The following is an 18,421-nucleotide window of genomic DNA, read 5'->3' on the forward strand; positions in this document are numbered from 1 at the left end:
AGACTACTGACTGATTAACCAGACCACTAACTGATTAGCCAGACTACTGACTGATTAACCAGACTACTGACTGATTAGCCAGACTACTGACTGATAAGCCAGACTACTGACTGATTAGACAAACTACTGACTGATTAGCCAGACTACTGATTAGCCAGACTACTGACTGATTATCCAGTCTACTGACTGATTAACCAGACTACTGACTGATTAGCCAGACTGCTGACTAATTATCCAGTCTACTGGCTGATTAGCCAGACTACTGACTGATTAACCAGACTACTGACTGATTAGCCAGACTACTGACTGATTAGCCAGACTACACTGCTGACTGATTAGCCAGACTACTAACTGATAAGCCAGGCTACTGACTGATTAGACAAACTACTGACTGATTAGCCAGACTCCTGACTGATTAACCAGCCCACTGACTGATTAGCCAGACTACTGACTGATTAACCAGACCACTGACTGATTAGCCATACTACTGACTGATAAGCCAGTCTACTGACTGATTAACCAGACTGCTAACTGTTTAACTGGACTACTCACTAGCCAGATAACTGGTTAGGATGGGAAAATTCCCCAGTGGGTCCACCTCTGGCAATTGATCTTATGCAAGCCATCACAAAAATGCAGACACTTTGTACTTTGGTTCCCATTTTCATGAATGATAATTAAATGTCACAGATATATACAACATCTCCAGGAACGCAGATAAATCTTGGCAGTAATGAGATGTGACAGTGGTGTATATCCATATTGGCAGCGTCATGGTGGCGGGGCTGTAAAAAGAGCACCCTTTCACCAGAGGGAGACCGCCAGTGTCTCGCTCCATTGCAACCATCATCTGCCTGTCCTGATTGAGCACACCTTTATAAACAGTGTACATCATAATGTGTAAAATTTGGCTTCAGTCACTGTCTTTTATTACACATAAACAAGGAATGGCTGCAGCGGGCCAACTTGTTGATGTGTTCTGGAGACTTGTCAAATAAACATGTCAAAGATCCAACAGAAATTGCAAACACTGAAATTCCTTGATCCTCTCTTCTCCTCACATTACCTGTCTCTGTTTCTGACTGTCTCTCACTGTCCATCCTACCTCACCCCTTTTTTGCCCATTCTTCGTTTTTTTCCTTCCCCTTACCATAGATAATATGAAAAACTTAATCAAAATACTACAACTGAATGGAATTTCTTATAATTAGAATGCTATTACATGTATTAACTTTCTCTTATTGTAGATTTTGTAAAATTAACAACCCCCAACGTGACATTTTCGTCATCAGCTGATTATGAAATTAGTCCTGGCTGAAGAATTTTTTAATGAAAAAACAGGAATGTTTATTGAATGATACATCAAGATATTTTACACTACTGCTGTTTGGTTTGTAATGTACACTAGTAGTTATTTTAAACACTTGGTCTAGAGAGTGAGAGGAAACTTGTTGCTGCCACATAAATACTTTTCGGACCAAAAAAGGATATTTCATATGTATGCTTCCATAGACAGGACAACACATTCCACAGTTTTTGGTGTATGAGTTCTGGGAAAGTGGTTGAGATGGGGAAGAAAATCCAAAGGGTCCACTGAAAGCAATCAGTGTTATGACCTATAACACCTGAGGTGATCGCTCTATGACTGAGATACATTCTGCCCCCTTGGTTTCATGACTTTTTATTTTTTTATGTGCTATTCTAAATCAACATCTAGGTGTGAAAATATGAGTTGAAACACATTTCTAATGCCAAGTGCTCATATGAACTGTGTCAGTCTAACAGTCCTCGTGACCAACATAAAGATGTCTGCATGCGAGGATGGAATGCACGGCATGACAGGTCAGCCATCTTGTGCAGAACAAGTAAACACCAATCACTTGGCATAACTTGTCATATTATAATTGGAAAGTATGTGCTACTGCTTGTGATATGCAACATAAACAACCATTCCAGGTTTTCTGTACATTTCTCACCTCCAACAACTGTACTAGAGAATGCTCAATTTGTCTACATACAAATTGCACTGTAATTAGTTAGTTTGCAAGACAAAAACTGAGTCATAGTTTCTGCATTTGTGTAAAAAAAACCAAATTAATATCTGAAGCTTGTATAACTATTTTTTGTTCTTGTCAATAATTGATGTTGGATATCAGTTATTCTTTTTCTTTATTTAGCAAGGAACCTTTAGTGTATCAGGCGTGACAGAGGGCAAAATGAGCCAAAACTTCACTTTAATCAACTTGACTTCGCCTGGTCACTAACCATCAGATGACATCGCTGTTGTCTTCTAAAAACAGTGATTGTACACAGTTGTGAATGAATGGTGAAGAACTTGTGGAATACATATTCAGTGTTAAGTATCTGAGCACTCAAAATGACTGACACTGAAAAGTAAAATGTGCTACTGACTGTTAAAGAGTATAGCTTTGAGTAATTCTGTTGTATATTATATTCATTTTGTTTAAATTAAAATTTAATTTGTTCATTGAAAACATTCATAATCCAGTTAGTTTGCACTAATGTAATGAATGGATAATGAATACATTCAACATACCTATAATATAAACATGTCAAAATTATAAAAGTTAGGTTAATATTTTCATTTAAAATAAAATAACCAAAAAGTTATATATTAATCCAATATAACTTTTTTTTTGTGCATTTTGTTGTTTGCTTTTTTTAATGAAAAAAAAAATCAAGTTACCCTCCTTTTAAAACTCAAAGTTTGAGAGAGAAGCAACTTCACCCTATACTTTGGACCTGGCATGAGGCCTAGTGTACATATTTTCCACACACAAAATTACTGGGTTTGACTTGCTATTAGTCCTGGTGCACTGGGTGGAATTGGAAAAAGCCCAATTGGCCCCATGAGGTTCATAAATTCCATCATAATTCACTTATCAAACAGCAACGCACCCAAATGCCTCATGCTGTGCCATACACACACCGGAATGCATGGGTAAAATAAATGAAAACTAAGACTGGCACGACATATAGAACAACATCTTACATGCATGTTTATTAAGTATCTTGTGGCTTGCTAAAACAAGCGGTAGAGCTGGTGCACCAACACAGTGTGAGCTGTGTGGAGCACATTATTCTCATTGATTCTACTGGGGTATAGGACGCCATGTGATACACCATGTTATGTAAAACCACAGAGCTAACAGCTGTCAAATATTTATACCAATCACGGTATATTAGGCAGAGAATCAGTGGAAAGAGTGTTCTCCCCACTCAAGTCCTACAGTGAAGTACAGTGAAGTGGCTCCGCCCATGTATCAGCCATGGCCGTGGAACACACGCGCATGCATATCTGTGGGTGGGCAGGAATTTTGATCTTCTTGCTCCGAGTTTGTGACCCTGAAGCCTGGTGCCATCATGTTCCAATACAAACGACTTATGCTGCCTTCAAACTGGGTGATATGTCACGCAATTAATGAAGCAGGAAAAACACCAGTTTATCCCAAGAAATAGAAAAAAGTATTATTCCTTCCATATGGCAGCCATGTTGCATTACATGCTTGATCACAACTGTTTGTTTTCTCTGGGAGTCTAATCGCCAAAGTAGCCAGCCATGTGTATATGAGGATAAAAAACATACTGGATATTATCTTGCTTAGTGTCTGTTACTTTGAACGCTGTAGCAGAAAATAACTGTACATGATTTTTGCACTTTTATACATTTTATATTATATACGTTCTTTTTCTGTTCAAATAGGCATGCTAACAAAAGAAAATTTTAAAATGTTAGGGGGTAGAAATAAAGAAGTGTATTTCAGCGTGAGGAAAAAAGACTATGGTCTGTTGTAAAAGGAAATGGTGGGCTATCACTGTCAGTATGTAGATGTTGAGTAGGTTCTCAATGGTAAAGCATTTTTCCACATTACATTTTAAAAACCATGTATCAAAATAAAAATTATACCATCAATACACAATGTAAGAAACTGTTTTTGTTTGAAACATCAATATGCTACATTGCATATCTTTAACAATATTCAACTTTAAAAGAAGGACTTTTTTTATTAATTACCTGATATAATATGATAGCGATACTTCAAAACTACAAAACAAGTCTCTATCATCCATCATGCTCTTTAAAAGATAAAACAAATCCACAATGTATAATGTAACATTCTGAATAAGAGATTAAGTGTAATCTCGTAGCCTTTCCTATCAGTGTTATAAAACATTAAAAGGACAGATATGTAGCAATGGCCACCCGGTCTGATATACGGGTGCTGATATCAGATACAACTTCTTCAACGTCAGCTGGCTAAAAAGAATCTTGCATGCATGTGTCTAGATTTGTGACTTAATCAAGCATATGATTAGTTTAACACAAAGACCACTCCTATCAATGGCCGATTCGCAATAATAGCGTAACTTCATTACATTCAGTCCTGCTGCTATCAATAAACCTGAAACGTAAGCTAGAGGTGGATAATTAATTTCCCTGATCATCTGATGGATTAAAGCTTGACAATGTCAACTAACATTAATATAAAAATACTGTAAACATAAAATATTTTGAGTATAAAAATACTCAAAAATCAAACTTAAATGTTACGGTATGTCATTTCTATAATTTTAATTCAAATTAAAAGTGATGATAAAACAGACAAATCTATCTCTGTGCTTTGTAGTGGTTTTGAATTTGTTTAAAGTTTTTTAAAACATAAGTCATGGATAAGTATAACAATGCACTGCGGTAACAAAATAACATTTCAGGTTTACAAAGACAAATACAAACTGCTTATTCAACTTTAATGCTTCCAGCCCATTTCAGGATATTCACATTAGATATAATTGCTCTTATGTACAATATTTATAACAATTTATGTTTAGAGATTATTTTTTTCAGCTTTGCAATATTTATATATCAAGAAGACTTGGTGTATGTTCTGACATTCAGTGTTTTGATATATTTACAGATTTACACTACCAATTTGTCTGTGCAATAATACAGTGGTGTAATTTTTTTCAGGTTTACATCCTGCCGTTCAGTTCGTGATACAGCTCTGATATAATTATTTTCATACACTCTTTAATCAATGATCCAGAAAAGCCTTTTGTAGAGATATTTTACAAATTGTCAGGTAATGGTGAGATAATGACTGGCATACAGCTTTACTAGACAAATTATCTGACAGCATTTGTGTGATACTGTCTAAAAGTCCTATCTCTCCCATCAATGTGACAAACACAATAATAACGTAATTTAACAAGGAAATCTTAGCTCACAAAGAAACACACTGTGTCTGATTAGAACTGTTCTCTGATACCGGCCTCACAACTTCGCATGTAATGGAAAATACGCTGTTCACGCCCAAGCTGTAATATTTGTGTGATCTGCAGTGTTGACATTGCAGTGTTTTTTTCTGTCAGTTTGTAAAATCACAATTCATTTTTCAAAGTAGATTGTTTATTTGATTTTACATTTTCTGGTTAAAATTTGGTACTAGTTTCAAATGTAAATGTAACTCCATCTCCTGATGAGCTCAGCACTAAGCTAACTAACCGGTGCTCCACAGCTACAGGGCTTCTATAATGTTTATCAAATCCACTAGCCATGGGATCAGTGATTTAAAAAGTTACTAGCCACAATTAAAAATTCACTAGCCCTACTCTATTTTAAGTTAATAAAATTTTACTAAATAATAGTAATAATCAGATGTCACCTAAACACAGAAATGGAGCTTAAAAACACTAACATTGAGGGGATGGGGTGGGGAAAGGATATTCATATTTACAAAATAGACTTAACTGCAACATTTGACAAAAAAAATCACTAGCCATCGGGTAGTTATTTACTAGCCCAACATTGAATATCACTACAGGTAGCCATAGGAGTAGGACGACCATAATCTAGAAGCCCTACACAAAGTGCATGGTATGTGCTGTAGGAATGCATTAATGGAAATATTACGTATTTATGAACCACCTGAGATATTTAGTGTGGTGCAATGTAATAATATAATGAATAACCTACTTCCAATTATTATATCTGTATCTGAAAACCCCCCAACTATAGACACCCTATTATATTTTGTTGTATTTTTTCCAGGGTTCCTAGTTTTCTGATTTTTTAATGATCTTTTTTATCCAAAGTTTCCGGAGACAGTGGGAACATTATTTTTTTAACTCGGTAAATCTCAAAGTAAATAATGATCGAAATGTTCTTTAAATGCTTCAAAGACAAGATAAAAATTCTTTCAACATCCTGTTTACCAGATTCGCATCATTAGAAAGTATACTATTAAATGGAGCCCACAGTGTTTATGAACAAAATGGCACTTCCTTTCCAAAGTTGGCTACATATGGTGCTAGTTTCTTCACATATGCATACCTGCAGGAATTGTTAAGGAGAAATTCTCCAACGATGCACAGCACCGTTTATGTACACAAGAAATGGGTCCCTCAAAACCAGGTGTGTTTATAGCAGTTCTCGTCAACCAAAACATGCCCGTTCAAACATGTGCTTTCCTTAATGTTACCTTCTCATTTCCACAAAAACTGCCAACTACGTTGTAAAATGTGTACTTCATGACAAGAACCAGTAAGATTTTGTGTACTCCCTGACAAGTACCATTGTGATGTTGTGTACTCCCTGACAAGTATCATTGTGATATGTACTCCTTGACAAGTACCACTGTAATGTTGTGGACTCCTTGACAAATAACATTGTGATGTTGTGAACTCCCTGACAAGTACCAGTATGAGTGTACTCCTTCACAAGCAGCAGTGTAATGTTGTACATTCTCTGACAAGCAGCAGTGTAATGTTGTACACTCTGACAAGCAGCAGTGTAATGTTGTACACACTCTGACACGCAGCAGTGTAATGTTGTACACTCTCCGACAAGGAGCAGTGTAATGTTGTACACTCTCCGACAAGCAGCAGTGTAATGTTGTACACTTTCTGACAAGCAGCAGTGTATGATGTTGTACACTCTCTGACAAGCAGCAGTGTAATGTTGTACACTCTCTGACAAGCAGCAGTGTAACGTTGTACACTCTCTGACAAGCAGCAGTGTGATGTTGTACACTCTCCGACAAGGAGCGGTGTAACGTTGTACACTCTCTAAGGAGCGGTGTAATGTACACTCTCTGACAAGCAGCAGTGTAATGCTGTACACTCTCTGACAAAGAGCGGTGTAATGTTGTACACTCCCTGACAAGGAGCGGTGTATCATTGTACTCTCTCCAACAAGCAGAGTGTACTGCTGTACACCCTCCGACAAGCAGCACTGTACTGTTGTACTCTCTGACAAGCAACAGTGTACTGTTCTACTCTACGACAAGCAACAGTGTACTGTTGTACACTCTCCGACAAGGAGTGATGTAGTTGTACACTATCTGACAAGGAACAGTGTAATGTTGTACACTCTCTGACAAGGAGTGGTGTAACATTGTACACTCTGACAAGCAGCAGTGTACTGTTGTACACTCTCTGACAAGGAGCGGTGTAATGTTGTACACTCTCTGACAAGCAGCAGTGTAATGTTGTACACTCTCTGACAAGCAGCAGTGTAATGTTGTACACTCTGACAAGCAGCAATGTACTGTTGTACACTCTCTGACAAGGAGTGGTGTATTGTTGTATACTCTATGACAAGCAGCAGTGTACTGTTGTACACTCTGACAAGGAGTGGTGTATTGTTGTATACTCTATGACAAGCAGCAGTGTACTGTTGTACACTCTGACAAGGAGTGGTGTACTGTTGTACACTGACAAGGAGTGGTGTACTGTTGCACACTCTGACAAGCAGCAGTGTACTGTTGTACACTCTCTGACAAGGAGAGGTGTATTGTTGTACACTCTCTGCCAAAGAGTGGTGTACTGATGTACACTGACAAGGAGTGGTGTACTATTGTACACTCTGACAAGCAGCAGTGTACTGTTGTACACTCTGACAAGGAGTGGTGTATTGTTGTACACTATCTGACAAGGAGTGGTGTACTGTTGTACACTGACAAGGAGCGAAGTACTGTTGTAGAATCTCTGACAAGGAGCGGTGTACTGTTGTACACTCTCTGACAAGGGGCGGTGTAATATTGTACATTCTCTGATAAGGAGCAGTGTAATGTTATACACTCTCTGACAAATAGCAGCGTGACATGCAGTGTTGTTGCAGTCCTAGATTTGATTCCGAACTGGGAAGGAAGATGAATTTGTGCAAACAATTAATAAATGATACTTACAGAACTCGTAGCTTGTACATAACACCAAACATGTCCCTGGGTAGTGTTGTTATATTGTTGTTACTCAATGTGCTGAAAAACAAAGTGAAGATGAATACCACCGATAAAACAAAATAATTGAATCACCAATTAACATCAATATTTGGCCACACAATTCATTTTATAAACATCTATGACGACTAGTATGTGTTGGGTTTTTGGATGACATTTTGTGATTAATCATCAGAATGCACAAAGTGATCAATGATTAATTAATAATGAATAAAAATCTACATTGTGCTTTGTAATACTAAATCAGCCACTTTATGACAAACAAGTTGGAGATGTAGTTTTTTTTCTATATTAAAACTTTTAAATAACTTTAGTTCAACAAAATAATTTAATGGCTTATATATTTCCAAACGTATTTAATATAACCACCATCCAAACACTCAAGTTTTATTTTTGTATTTTAAAAACTATAAATGGATAGGTGAAATGATTTGGCAGACTAATGAGGTATAAAATAATGATTGTGTTGCCTGTATTTCCCACCCCATGAGATGAAATCTGGAAGAACTATTAGCACATAAATGGTGCACGTTATGTCTCACATTAAAAGCTTATTTCAGTAAAGTGCAGTTCAAACATTCGGCAGTCTTATCAACACATCAATGTATGCCCAGTACCACTCATTACTTAAATATAAACAGTCACACACAGACACTAAGGAGTAGCCCATTTTGCTTTTTAACAACAAAGACGTTTGATGCAATAAACACTGGGTCACTAATTTCAAATAAATTATGTGTGATTAATTCACCAGAGACAAATGGAAATAAATGATACTACTGCATTAGTGAAAAAGCTTGTGTATATAAATATTAAAGAGTGGCTGTTTGCTCAGATACTAACTTTCAGACGGCCAAGGATTACCGGTAATCCCATAATACACTTTAGGAAACATATTACAGTGGGGCTGAACTGAAAAGAAATAACATGGCAATGGGAGTAACAATTTGTCAGTCTGGAGCCCAGTTTAATGGAACAGTTATAATGCCACTTATGACATCACTAGCCATGGTATCATACTATGACAACACAAATTGCAATTGTGAAGTGGCTACATTGAAAACCGACAGCACAGTGGTGGTTGTACTTTATAACACCTTCCCACCAAGCGTAACTGCTGTTTGCATATTGCAGGCTGAGCGAGTGCGCATGGTTTCAAAACGGCTATAGTACATTGTCTTGCATATCTTGGTCGTTTTCGTCCCCCATCACAAAAGAACACATATTTTGAGATTGACTAATCTGAACAGGAATGTTGCGTATTATGTTTGTTAAAATAACTTTTACTAGTAAGTAAAATTAAATATCAAACATGACAATCTCCACCCCATCCTGACCTAACACCCCCTTATCCTGACTGCAAGCTAAATACCAGCCCAGATTTTGTATTGGGGGAGCGTGGGTAGCACTCACAATGGCTCTCCCTCTGGCTATGCCAGTGACCTCCAGTGCTTAGGTGATGGTGGAAACAAAGTGGAAGTTTGCATCAGATGTACAGGGAAATCCAGAGTTACCTGTCATACCTAAATAGCTTATACCATCCCAATTGAGATTTTGGTATCGTGGCTGCAAAACTGTGGAGTTGTCATAACTTTATTATGTGTGCACACCTGTAAACTGGCAGTGCACACCTGTAAACTGGCAGTGGATAGGAGAAGTTTTAGCTGTCAGATTATAACCATGCTCATGGTTTTTGAAGACATGAAGGTTTGACCACTCCTCTCACAACTCTCCACACAGAGATAAAATATCTTGGTGTTTAATAACTGAATAAAATGTTATTTAAGGAAGGAAGGAAATGTTTTATTTAACGATGCACTCAACACATTTTATTTACGGTTGTATGGCATCAGACATATGGTTAAGGACCACACAGATATTGAAGGAGGAAACTCGCTGTCGCCACTTCATGGGCTACTCTTTTCGATTGGCAGATAGGGATCTTTTATATGCACCATCCCATGGACAAGATAGCACATACCACGGCCTTTGATGTACCAGTCATGGTGCACTGGCTAGAGCGAAAAATAGCCCAATGGGCCCACCGACGGGGATCGATCCCAAACCGACCGCGCATCAAGCGAGCGCTTTACCATCGGACTACGTCTCACCCCAAAATGTTATTTAATTTCAGTTTAAAGTGACTACATGGATTGAGGGTACACACAAAAGTGTAAGACAATGACAATGACCAGTGGTATAGGTACAGTAAGGTCATGGAGTACCTCTATATTAATGATTTCTACCATCGCAGTGTGAGACAGTAAATGTTTCAAACACAATGAAACCTGAACTAGATCTAACCATTTCTGTAAATTAAATATTTAATTCTTTTTGGCAGTTGGATATATTTCTCTGCTGCCTGCATAAATATTTGACCGATAGGAAGCTGGTAAATGACAGACACGGAAATCTTGTGGCATTTGAGATCATTCAAGGTATGCGATGGTGGCATTCCCCTTGGTGGGCAGAGATTTCCTGCAGGTGAGCTATAAACAAGCCGAGTTGGCAGAAAAAGAATCTCTAATCAGGGCCATATTGTTATGTGTGTGATGTTTGATTGGTAGCTGATCGGCGGTCACAGAGGCCAGTTATTTTTGTGAATTCCTTCCCGTAACCATGGCATAACCTCTCACGACTTGGTTCTACATTTACATTCAGTACGGTATTCTTATATACCACTTCCTAACACAAATACCGTCACTCCTACAAGATGCTGGCTGAATTTTGGGAGGCAAGATTCCTGCAATACTTTGTCAGGTGATCCTTCAATTTATTAAAAACATTTCTTTGATCTCTGGTCTCCCCCTCAACCAATATTAAGTGGTGTCAAGTGGCAAAATATGCAATAGACATAATTGTTTTTTGCTGAATGACAGTGAAAGCAAAACACCCACAGCTATGTTTGTTGTGATACACTTGTGGTTTGTATTTTAAATAGCAGTGGTTTAACATGTAGGAAGTCTACACCATGTGGACTATTCAATATGAAACTGTTTCTCTCTCTTTCAAAAACAGGTGACACCAGTCATGTAAGTTCATGGCGGGAAAATGCAAAAAGAAAATCTTGAAATGTCTGGGGGTAAATAATAAGTAAGAAGTACTCTTGTGTATTCCATCCTAAAAATACAAGACTATGGGCTGTGGTAAATGAAGGTGATGGGGCAAACAACCATTGTTTTCAGTTTGCACAATAGATGTGGAGTATATCCTCAATGGTGCAACATTTTTTGATATAACATTTTTTACCATGCACTATTTTAAAACTAAGAAGCTGTGTATCAAAATGAAAATTGTGCCATACATAGAAAATATAATAAACTGGTTTTGTACAAAAAAAATTATATTTTGTAATGCATACATGTACTTCCCCACCATTCAACATTTGAAAGTGTGACATTTTTACAAATCACTAGATATAAAACTGTAAAAGTAAATAAAAATTCTAATGAAGTGTGATTAATAAAAGAATAAAAGTGAAAGACCATAATTTTGCAATGTTCCAACAACAAGTATGAGTTGAATTACACATGAGCAGGGAAAAAATTTTTCAGTATCACTTCGCGATTCTCTATACAAGTTTCAGAGATCGCTACACAATTTTAAATTATTAAACAGTAGTAGCTAATTGTTTTCAATTGACTAGAAATATCGTTAATCAAGATTTTGAAAACCAAATGTTCCCTGATGAGGTCTGTTACTTGCTGTAGCTGTGAAGGCATAGCCTATTGTTTAATTTGATAAAACTTACAGGATCTCCATGTTCTTCAAGCCGCGAACTGCATAATCCGACACACAGTTAATTTCATTATGATCCATTTGTCTGCAAACAAAGAAATCACAGATTTTAAAACTATACCTATGTAAGTTCATATTTGATGTCAAAATTATTTTACTACATGAAAGTATACCATATATAAATCAAAGTTGGTAAATAAGCGTCTATAGAGTAATTTCCCAATAAAAAGTCAAAGGTGTAACTTTGTGTACAATCATTTTAATAATCAGTCGTCACAATAAGTAAAATCAAGGCGAGCTGAAGATCACTCTCCTAAACTGGTGCTAGGCGAGCAATCACATGAAGCTTCAAATAAAATGTATTTAAACTTTTTATTGTAAGGCGATCAATTTGACGCTCTCCTATAACTTCCAGGAAAGTGTGCAGGGGAGAAAGAGTGATAACTTTCCTTTCCTGGTGAAGACTGATAATACTTTTTGGACATAACATTGGAATAAATATATCAAGCATTCAAACTGCATAATATAATTACAGATAATGTTCTAAAAAATATGTACATGTATATAAAATTATAAACACATATTCTAACACATAAAAATAAATAAAATATCATCTTGCTAGATACTTACAAATTTTTCAATACAACAGAACTTTTTAAAGTCTTTCTTCCAATGTACTGTAGTTTGTTGTAACTTAAATCTCTGAAAAGACACAAAGAAACACATACATTAATACAATGTTTATGAGATTAAGTGATGAGCTTTGGCAAACTTCAAAATAACTCCAGAAATCTGACTGGTTTCAAATAAACACCTATAGTTAATTAAGGTTCAAGCATGTTGTCCTGGATATACCTCAGCTACATGTATTTAGACATTAATTTAGTTGAGGACAGTGGGTTGATGGTTATTGGTTAGTGAGAGACGTGGCTGGAGCCAGTATAAGGACATGAAACCAGCACCTACCAGCCTTAAACAGCACAAAACTCAGTCCAGCTATTGTCTTCAATGTTCTATCTAATTTTGATTATTTCTTTTTGTGTTATTACTGTTATCTGCAAACAGCCATACATTTCACACTTCAGAATTATTTTTTAAGTCTGATCGCTAGACCACAAGAAATGTTAAGAGGAGCTGCTAAATGAAGTGGATGGTGACAACTGCTAGGCCTCAAGGGACCAGAATAATTGTGTGAAACATTACGGGTAATATAACTATTGTGTGTATACACGTCAAGCACACATCAAGCATCATCACTATGATGTCACTTAGCATTGTTTTAATTTTAAAATCGTTTCCTAAAACAACTGTTGATACTTTTGTCCAAAAAAAAAAGGTAAAAGGTATATATGCACTATATTTTAACACCGCCCAGGGGAGATCCAAAATTTTATAAAGGGAGAGGTCACAAAATTCTAAAAGGCATTTGAGTTTGTTGAAGGCAAATGAGCTGATCTTCCAAAGGAAGCAAGATCTGCATGGAGTTTCAGGGGCATGCACCCCAGAATGTTTTAATAACCATACTTGCAGGTTCAGGGGCATGCACCCCAGAATGTTTTAATAACCATACTTGGAGGTTCAGGGGCATGCACCCCAGAATGTTTTAATAACCATACTTGCAGGTTCAGGGGCATGCACCCCAGAATGTTTTAATAACCATACTTGGAGTTTCAGGGGCATGCACCCCAGAATGTTTTAATAACCATACTTGCAGGTTCAGGGGCATGCACCCCAGAATGTTTTAATAACCATACTTGGAGGTTCAGGGGCATGCACCCCAGAATGTTTTAATAACCATACTTGCAGGTTCAGGGGCATGCACCCCAGAATGTTTTAATAACCATACTTGCAGGTTCAGGGGCATGCACCCCAGAATGTTTTAATAACCATACTTGCAGGTTCAGGGGCATGCACCCCAGAATGTTTTAATAACCATACTTGGAGGTTCAGGGGCATGCACCCCAGAATGTTTTAATAACCATACTTGCAGGTTCAGGGGCATGCACCCCAGAATGTTTTAATAACCATACTTGCAGGTTCAGGGGCATGCACCCCAGAATGTTTTAATAACCATACTTGGAGGTTCAGGGGCATGCACCTCAGAATGTTTTAATAATCCTGCTTAGAGACGTGTAATCAGGGCAATTTTGTGTTGACTATTGTGGATGATGGATTTAAAAAAAAAGGAAAAGAATGAGTCATTAAAAGGGACCTTTCAATGGGGCCAATGCTGCCAGACTCACCAGCACCAGTCCAAGATGCAGCTTGGGTGTTTTGTACTGTAGACAAGCAAACATTCATGCAAGTATGCATAAAACAAACATTTAAAAAATAAGACAATACATGTTTCAAGTGTCATGGGTAACTCTATGTATAGATGGTTTATTGTAGCTCAGTGTGAGAGGTCCAGGAGTAGAAGAATGTTTACAGTGCAACATGATGCCAGGCTATTTTTAAAAGTGCCAGAAAAGCTTCCACCAACAATGGCATCCTTTCTTTACAATTACTCCAGCACAAATATATCTAAGGAAACACATGATTACCTAGAAGTAGTTGACTGAAAAAAACAAGGTGTTGATGTTTATAGTAGATCTATGATAATTAGTGCACTGTCAAACATTGACTTTTACCTGATAACTAAGGTAAGGTTTCACAACAGGTGTGACAGTAACCACAGCACCTGTACCACACCTGTCTATCAGTCCCACCGAGGTGAACCAGTTCACACACCACAGATTAATATAACACATCTTATAATGTTTTAATACTCTAAGTACCTATTTATTTATACTTGTATAAATAAGTTATATATGATACAAGTTTTGATTAAAATATTATACACTATTTTACTCACGAGCGTAGGAAGGTGCCAAAAAGTGGGGGAATGCACACTTTTATATTTACACACTTTTTACACTATTATAAATCAAATATAAAGCAAAATATCTGAAAAGTGGGGGGCACATGCCCCCTTGCACCCCCCTCCCACTTCCTACGCCAGTGATACTAGTGGGTGAAAACATAAAGCAGTGACTTAAATACAAGATGCTTGGTACACAAAGACACTCAGACAATGAACACATAATGTCAATACTAATTGAACCCATAATCTCAATGTTGCATATCATACTCTTGTTTAAAGGAGACCGGACACCAAACCATATATACAGCGTAATGAATTGTTTGCCGTCATAAACCACAACACGCAACTACCGCGCTCGACTTATTGACTAAGTTAAGCGTGCCAGTCTTGGTTGGGTTGTTTTTTTCGCCGATCTCCGATGTTTTCCGGAAACTGTCGACAATTGATAAGCTAGACCCGTGACGTCATCGATGAGAGGAAAACTGAAGAAACTACCAAGCAGCATGGACGAACTTAGCGATTCGAGTGATGAAGAATTGTGTCCAGCTTGTGCTAATGGAATCAAACCGTATCAGTTTAAACCACTTATCAGAGACTTTGTCCCTAATCCTGGAAATGTTGTCTTAGACGAAAATTCGGATGAATCAACTGCGACGAAGACGAGGAAGCCACACGGTCATAGACTAGCATACAAGCATTTTTAAAACATAACTTTTTGTGACATTTTTAATGTAAACTGAAGCAAATGGATGTAATTAGAAGAAAAGCACACAAAATGTAATAATATTTCATCATAAATCTTGTTCAGCATAGATGTAAATATGACACGTCAGTGGATATTCCAGAGGCCGATTTCGCAAATTTGCAAAAAGCGTCCCCTCCTCACCAAAGCAAGATATAATAATTTAACAAAAAACTTTGTTCTCTTAACTAGTTACCCTCCAAGTTTTAATGTGTTTGGTTAAACCGTGTATTTTTAATTATTAAGAAAATGTGTTACCAGTCTGCCGAAACTGTCCACAGCCGGGTACAGAAAGACAAAAATGTTGGAAAATATTATACTGTTGCCACATGCTGACAATCACTTTACAACTAATATGTCTTATCGACAATATTATTATGTAGTCTTTGCATTTATTAATATAAAATACAACAGGCCCGTAGGAACTGGGGAGGGGCGGGCCTAGGGGCTTGTTCTCCATCACACACTCTAGGATGAAAATGTATGTTTTAAATTTTCACTACTTTGCATAAATAAAGATGATATAAAGATAAAAATCTAGTTTGTATCCCTCACTAGAGACTGTATTCCCCCTCCCCCTCTCCCCCACTTCAAATATCGTTCCTACAGGCCTATACAAATGTAGATGATATGTAGAGGGTGAAGTTAGGAACCAGTTCCTTTTATCTTTAGGATTTTGTAATCATGATTTCAAACCAACTGTTGTTTCAGGTAGTTTACTCCACATACTGACATAAAACACATTTGTTATATATTGGAATAAAATAAAAATAATTACAATATATCCAGTGTTATTTTCTTTAATCATTCATGGAGGAAGAAGGAAGTCCTGATGAAAATATATTACAGGTAAAATATATTACAGGTAAAACAAAATAATATATGATGCTTATTCCATGTGGTAACTATTGTTAATTTTGCTTTAAATTGCCAGATGCCAAAAGTGATTAATTATATTATTTTATGGTAACAGTCGAAAATTAGACGACCAATTTTTTCAACCTCTGCCAAAGGTACCAGGTTTTTTGCCAGAAAATAATTTGAGGGTACGTAATAAAACAGGCCCGTAGGAACTGGGTGGGTGGATTGGTGCACCCCACTTGTGAGCTTTCCTTTATCACATTAATTTTTGCCATTGTAACCAAAATCTGATGTAGAGTTTATACCCGGTCCGTCAGTGCCCCCCCCCCCCCCCCCCCCCCCAAGTCGTTCCCACAGGCCTGTAAAAATTAAATATATTCAAAGGAGTATATTGGGTGGTTATAGGTTTGAAATGGGTTTTTTCATTGAACATTTTATTTCATGCACTTTTATAAATTTTAAACAGCAATTATGTTACTATAATCTATCGAAAAAATAAAACATTATATATATATATATATATATATATATATATATATATATATATATATATATATATATATATATATACATTAATTTCGGATATTTTTTAATACATACATGTAAGTTTACCCTCCGCACCCTCTGGCAGAAACCCAGGGTAGGTATTAAAATAATTATTTGGTGTAGAGTATTTTTAATATGACATACAGAAAGCATTGAAAAGTACAATTTTATTATGCTTTAATAATCGACATTAGCTTTAAAATTATTTAACCATCATTCCTTCTGGCCAGAGTACATATGTTGTTCCTGCCAAAGTGTTAGCATTTTAATTTTAATGACAATATACTGAACTGACGATAAACATTGTTAACTAACGTAATAATTCACGTTTTGAAGGTGTTTTGTTATGAGGTTAACAAACCAACTAGATCAAGAGACGTTAGTATGGAGTCGTTATGGGCTGTCGGTGAAAATTAATTTGGTAATTATAGGTAAATAAATGTGAAGTTTAAATATTTAAATATGTGAACAAATTGCAATACCTTTATTTAATGCATATCTTAAGTACATACTTGTTTTAATTTTCACATTGTAAATGTACCATAACCTGCTGTATTTTATTGGTGTAAAGCCCATTCGACGACAATAATGCTTCCATGTTTTAAAACAACTTTCGTTTTTTTTTGGAAATCGAAACCATGATGTTGGCCGTTTCTTGGGATGCATTGCTGTTACTGTTGCAGTTAAACACTGCGCAGTTAACCATCATATAATTACATCGACAGTATATAATAACACTAATTATCTTGTAAATTAAATTTCCAATAAACCTGGAGACAAAAAAAAAAAAAAAAAGACGACTAAAAGGCCCAACCAAGGAATCAACACGTGTAACGGTATTGCTTGGTAATTCTCACCGATGACGTATTGCCTCGCTTTCATTCAGATCTATGCATAATCCCGCCCACTTCTGTTTTTACCCCAAACCTAAGACGCGCAGCTGACCGGTGCCTCGCAGCGAGCCGGGCGTTAGAGTAATGCGGTCTTTGACGCTAACTTATTCCATTACACACTACATGTCTTTTGGTGTCCGGTCTCCTTTAAGATAAGTTTACAACCATGGCTTTTGACAAAATCATAAAGTTTAAATATCAAGGTTTTTTCTCTTTTCTCTTCAGCCATTTATTCCAAACTGCATTTCAAAATCCCTGTCCCCCATCCAATGAAAATGCTTGAAGGAGCTTGATCCTTCCTGCCACCTCCAGTCAATTTCTTACATGTATGTGATATCATCAACATCATTATAAACATGTTTTAGCCAGTGCACCACGACTGGTATATCAAATGCCATGGTATATGCTATCCTGTTTGTGGAATATAAAAGATCTCTTGCTACTAATGAAAAAATGTAGCAGGTTTCCTCTATAAGATTATATGGCAAAATTACCAAATGTTTTTTTCATTATAAACAAG

The 18,421-nt window shown here is 36.7% G+C and overlaps 1 protein-coding gene across 2 annotated transcripts in view; it reads right to left on the bottom strand.

Annotated features, from left to right (window-relative positions):
- Positions 1 to 18,421, bottom strand: part of LOC121382879 (slit homolog 2 protein-like) — a 149,360-nt gene that overhangs the window by 56,537 nt on the left and 74,402 nt on the right. For both annotated transcript variants that reach the window (XM_041512553.1, XM_041512552.1), the window contains exons 5-7: positions 12,627 to 12,698; positions 12,010 to 12,081; positions 8,208 to 8,279 (exon numbers count right to left, since the gene is read on the bottom strand). In XM_041512553.1, the coding sequence (XP_041368487.1) occupies positions 8,208 to 8,279; positions 12,010 to 12,081; positions 12,627 to 12,698 (216 nt within the window). The remainder of the gene's footprint in view (positions 1 to 8,207; positions 8,280 to 12,009; positions 12,082 to 12,626; positions 12,699 to 18,421) is intronic.

This window comes from Gigantopelta aegis, chromosome 10, assembly GCF_016097555.1.
Source record: "Gigantopelta aegis isolate Gae_Host chromosome 10, Gae_host_genome, whole genome shotgun sequence".
Taxonomy (NCBI): Eukaryota; Metazoa; Mollusca; class Gastropoda; order Neomphalida; family Peltospiridae; genus Gigantopelta; species Gigantopelta aegis.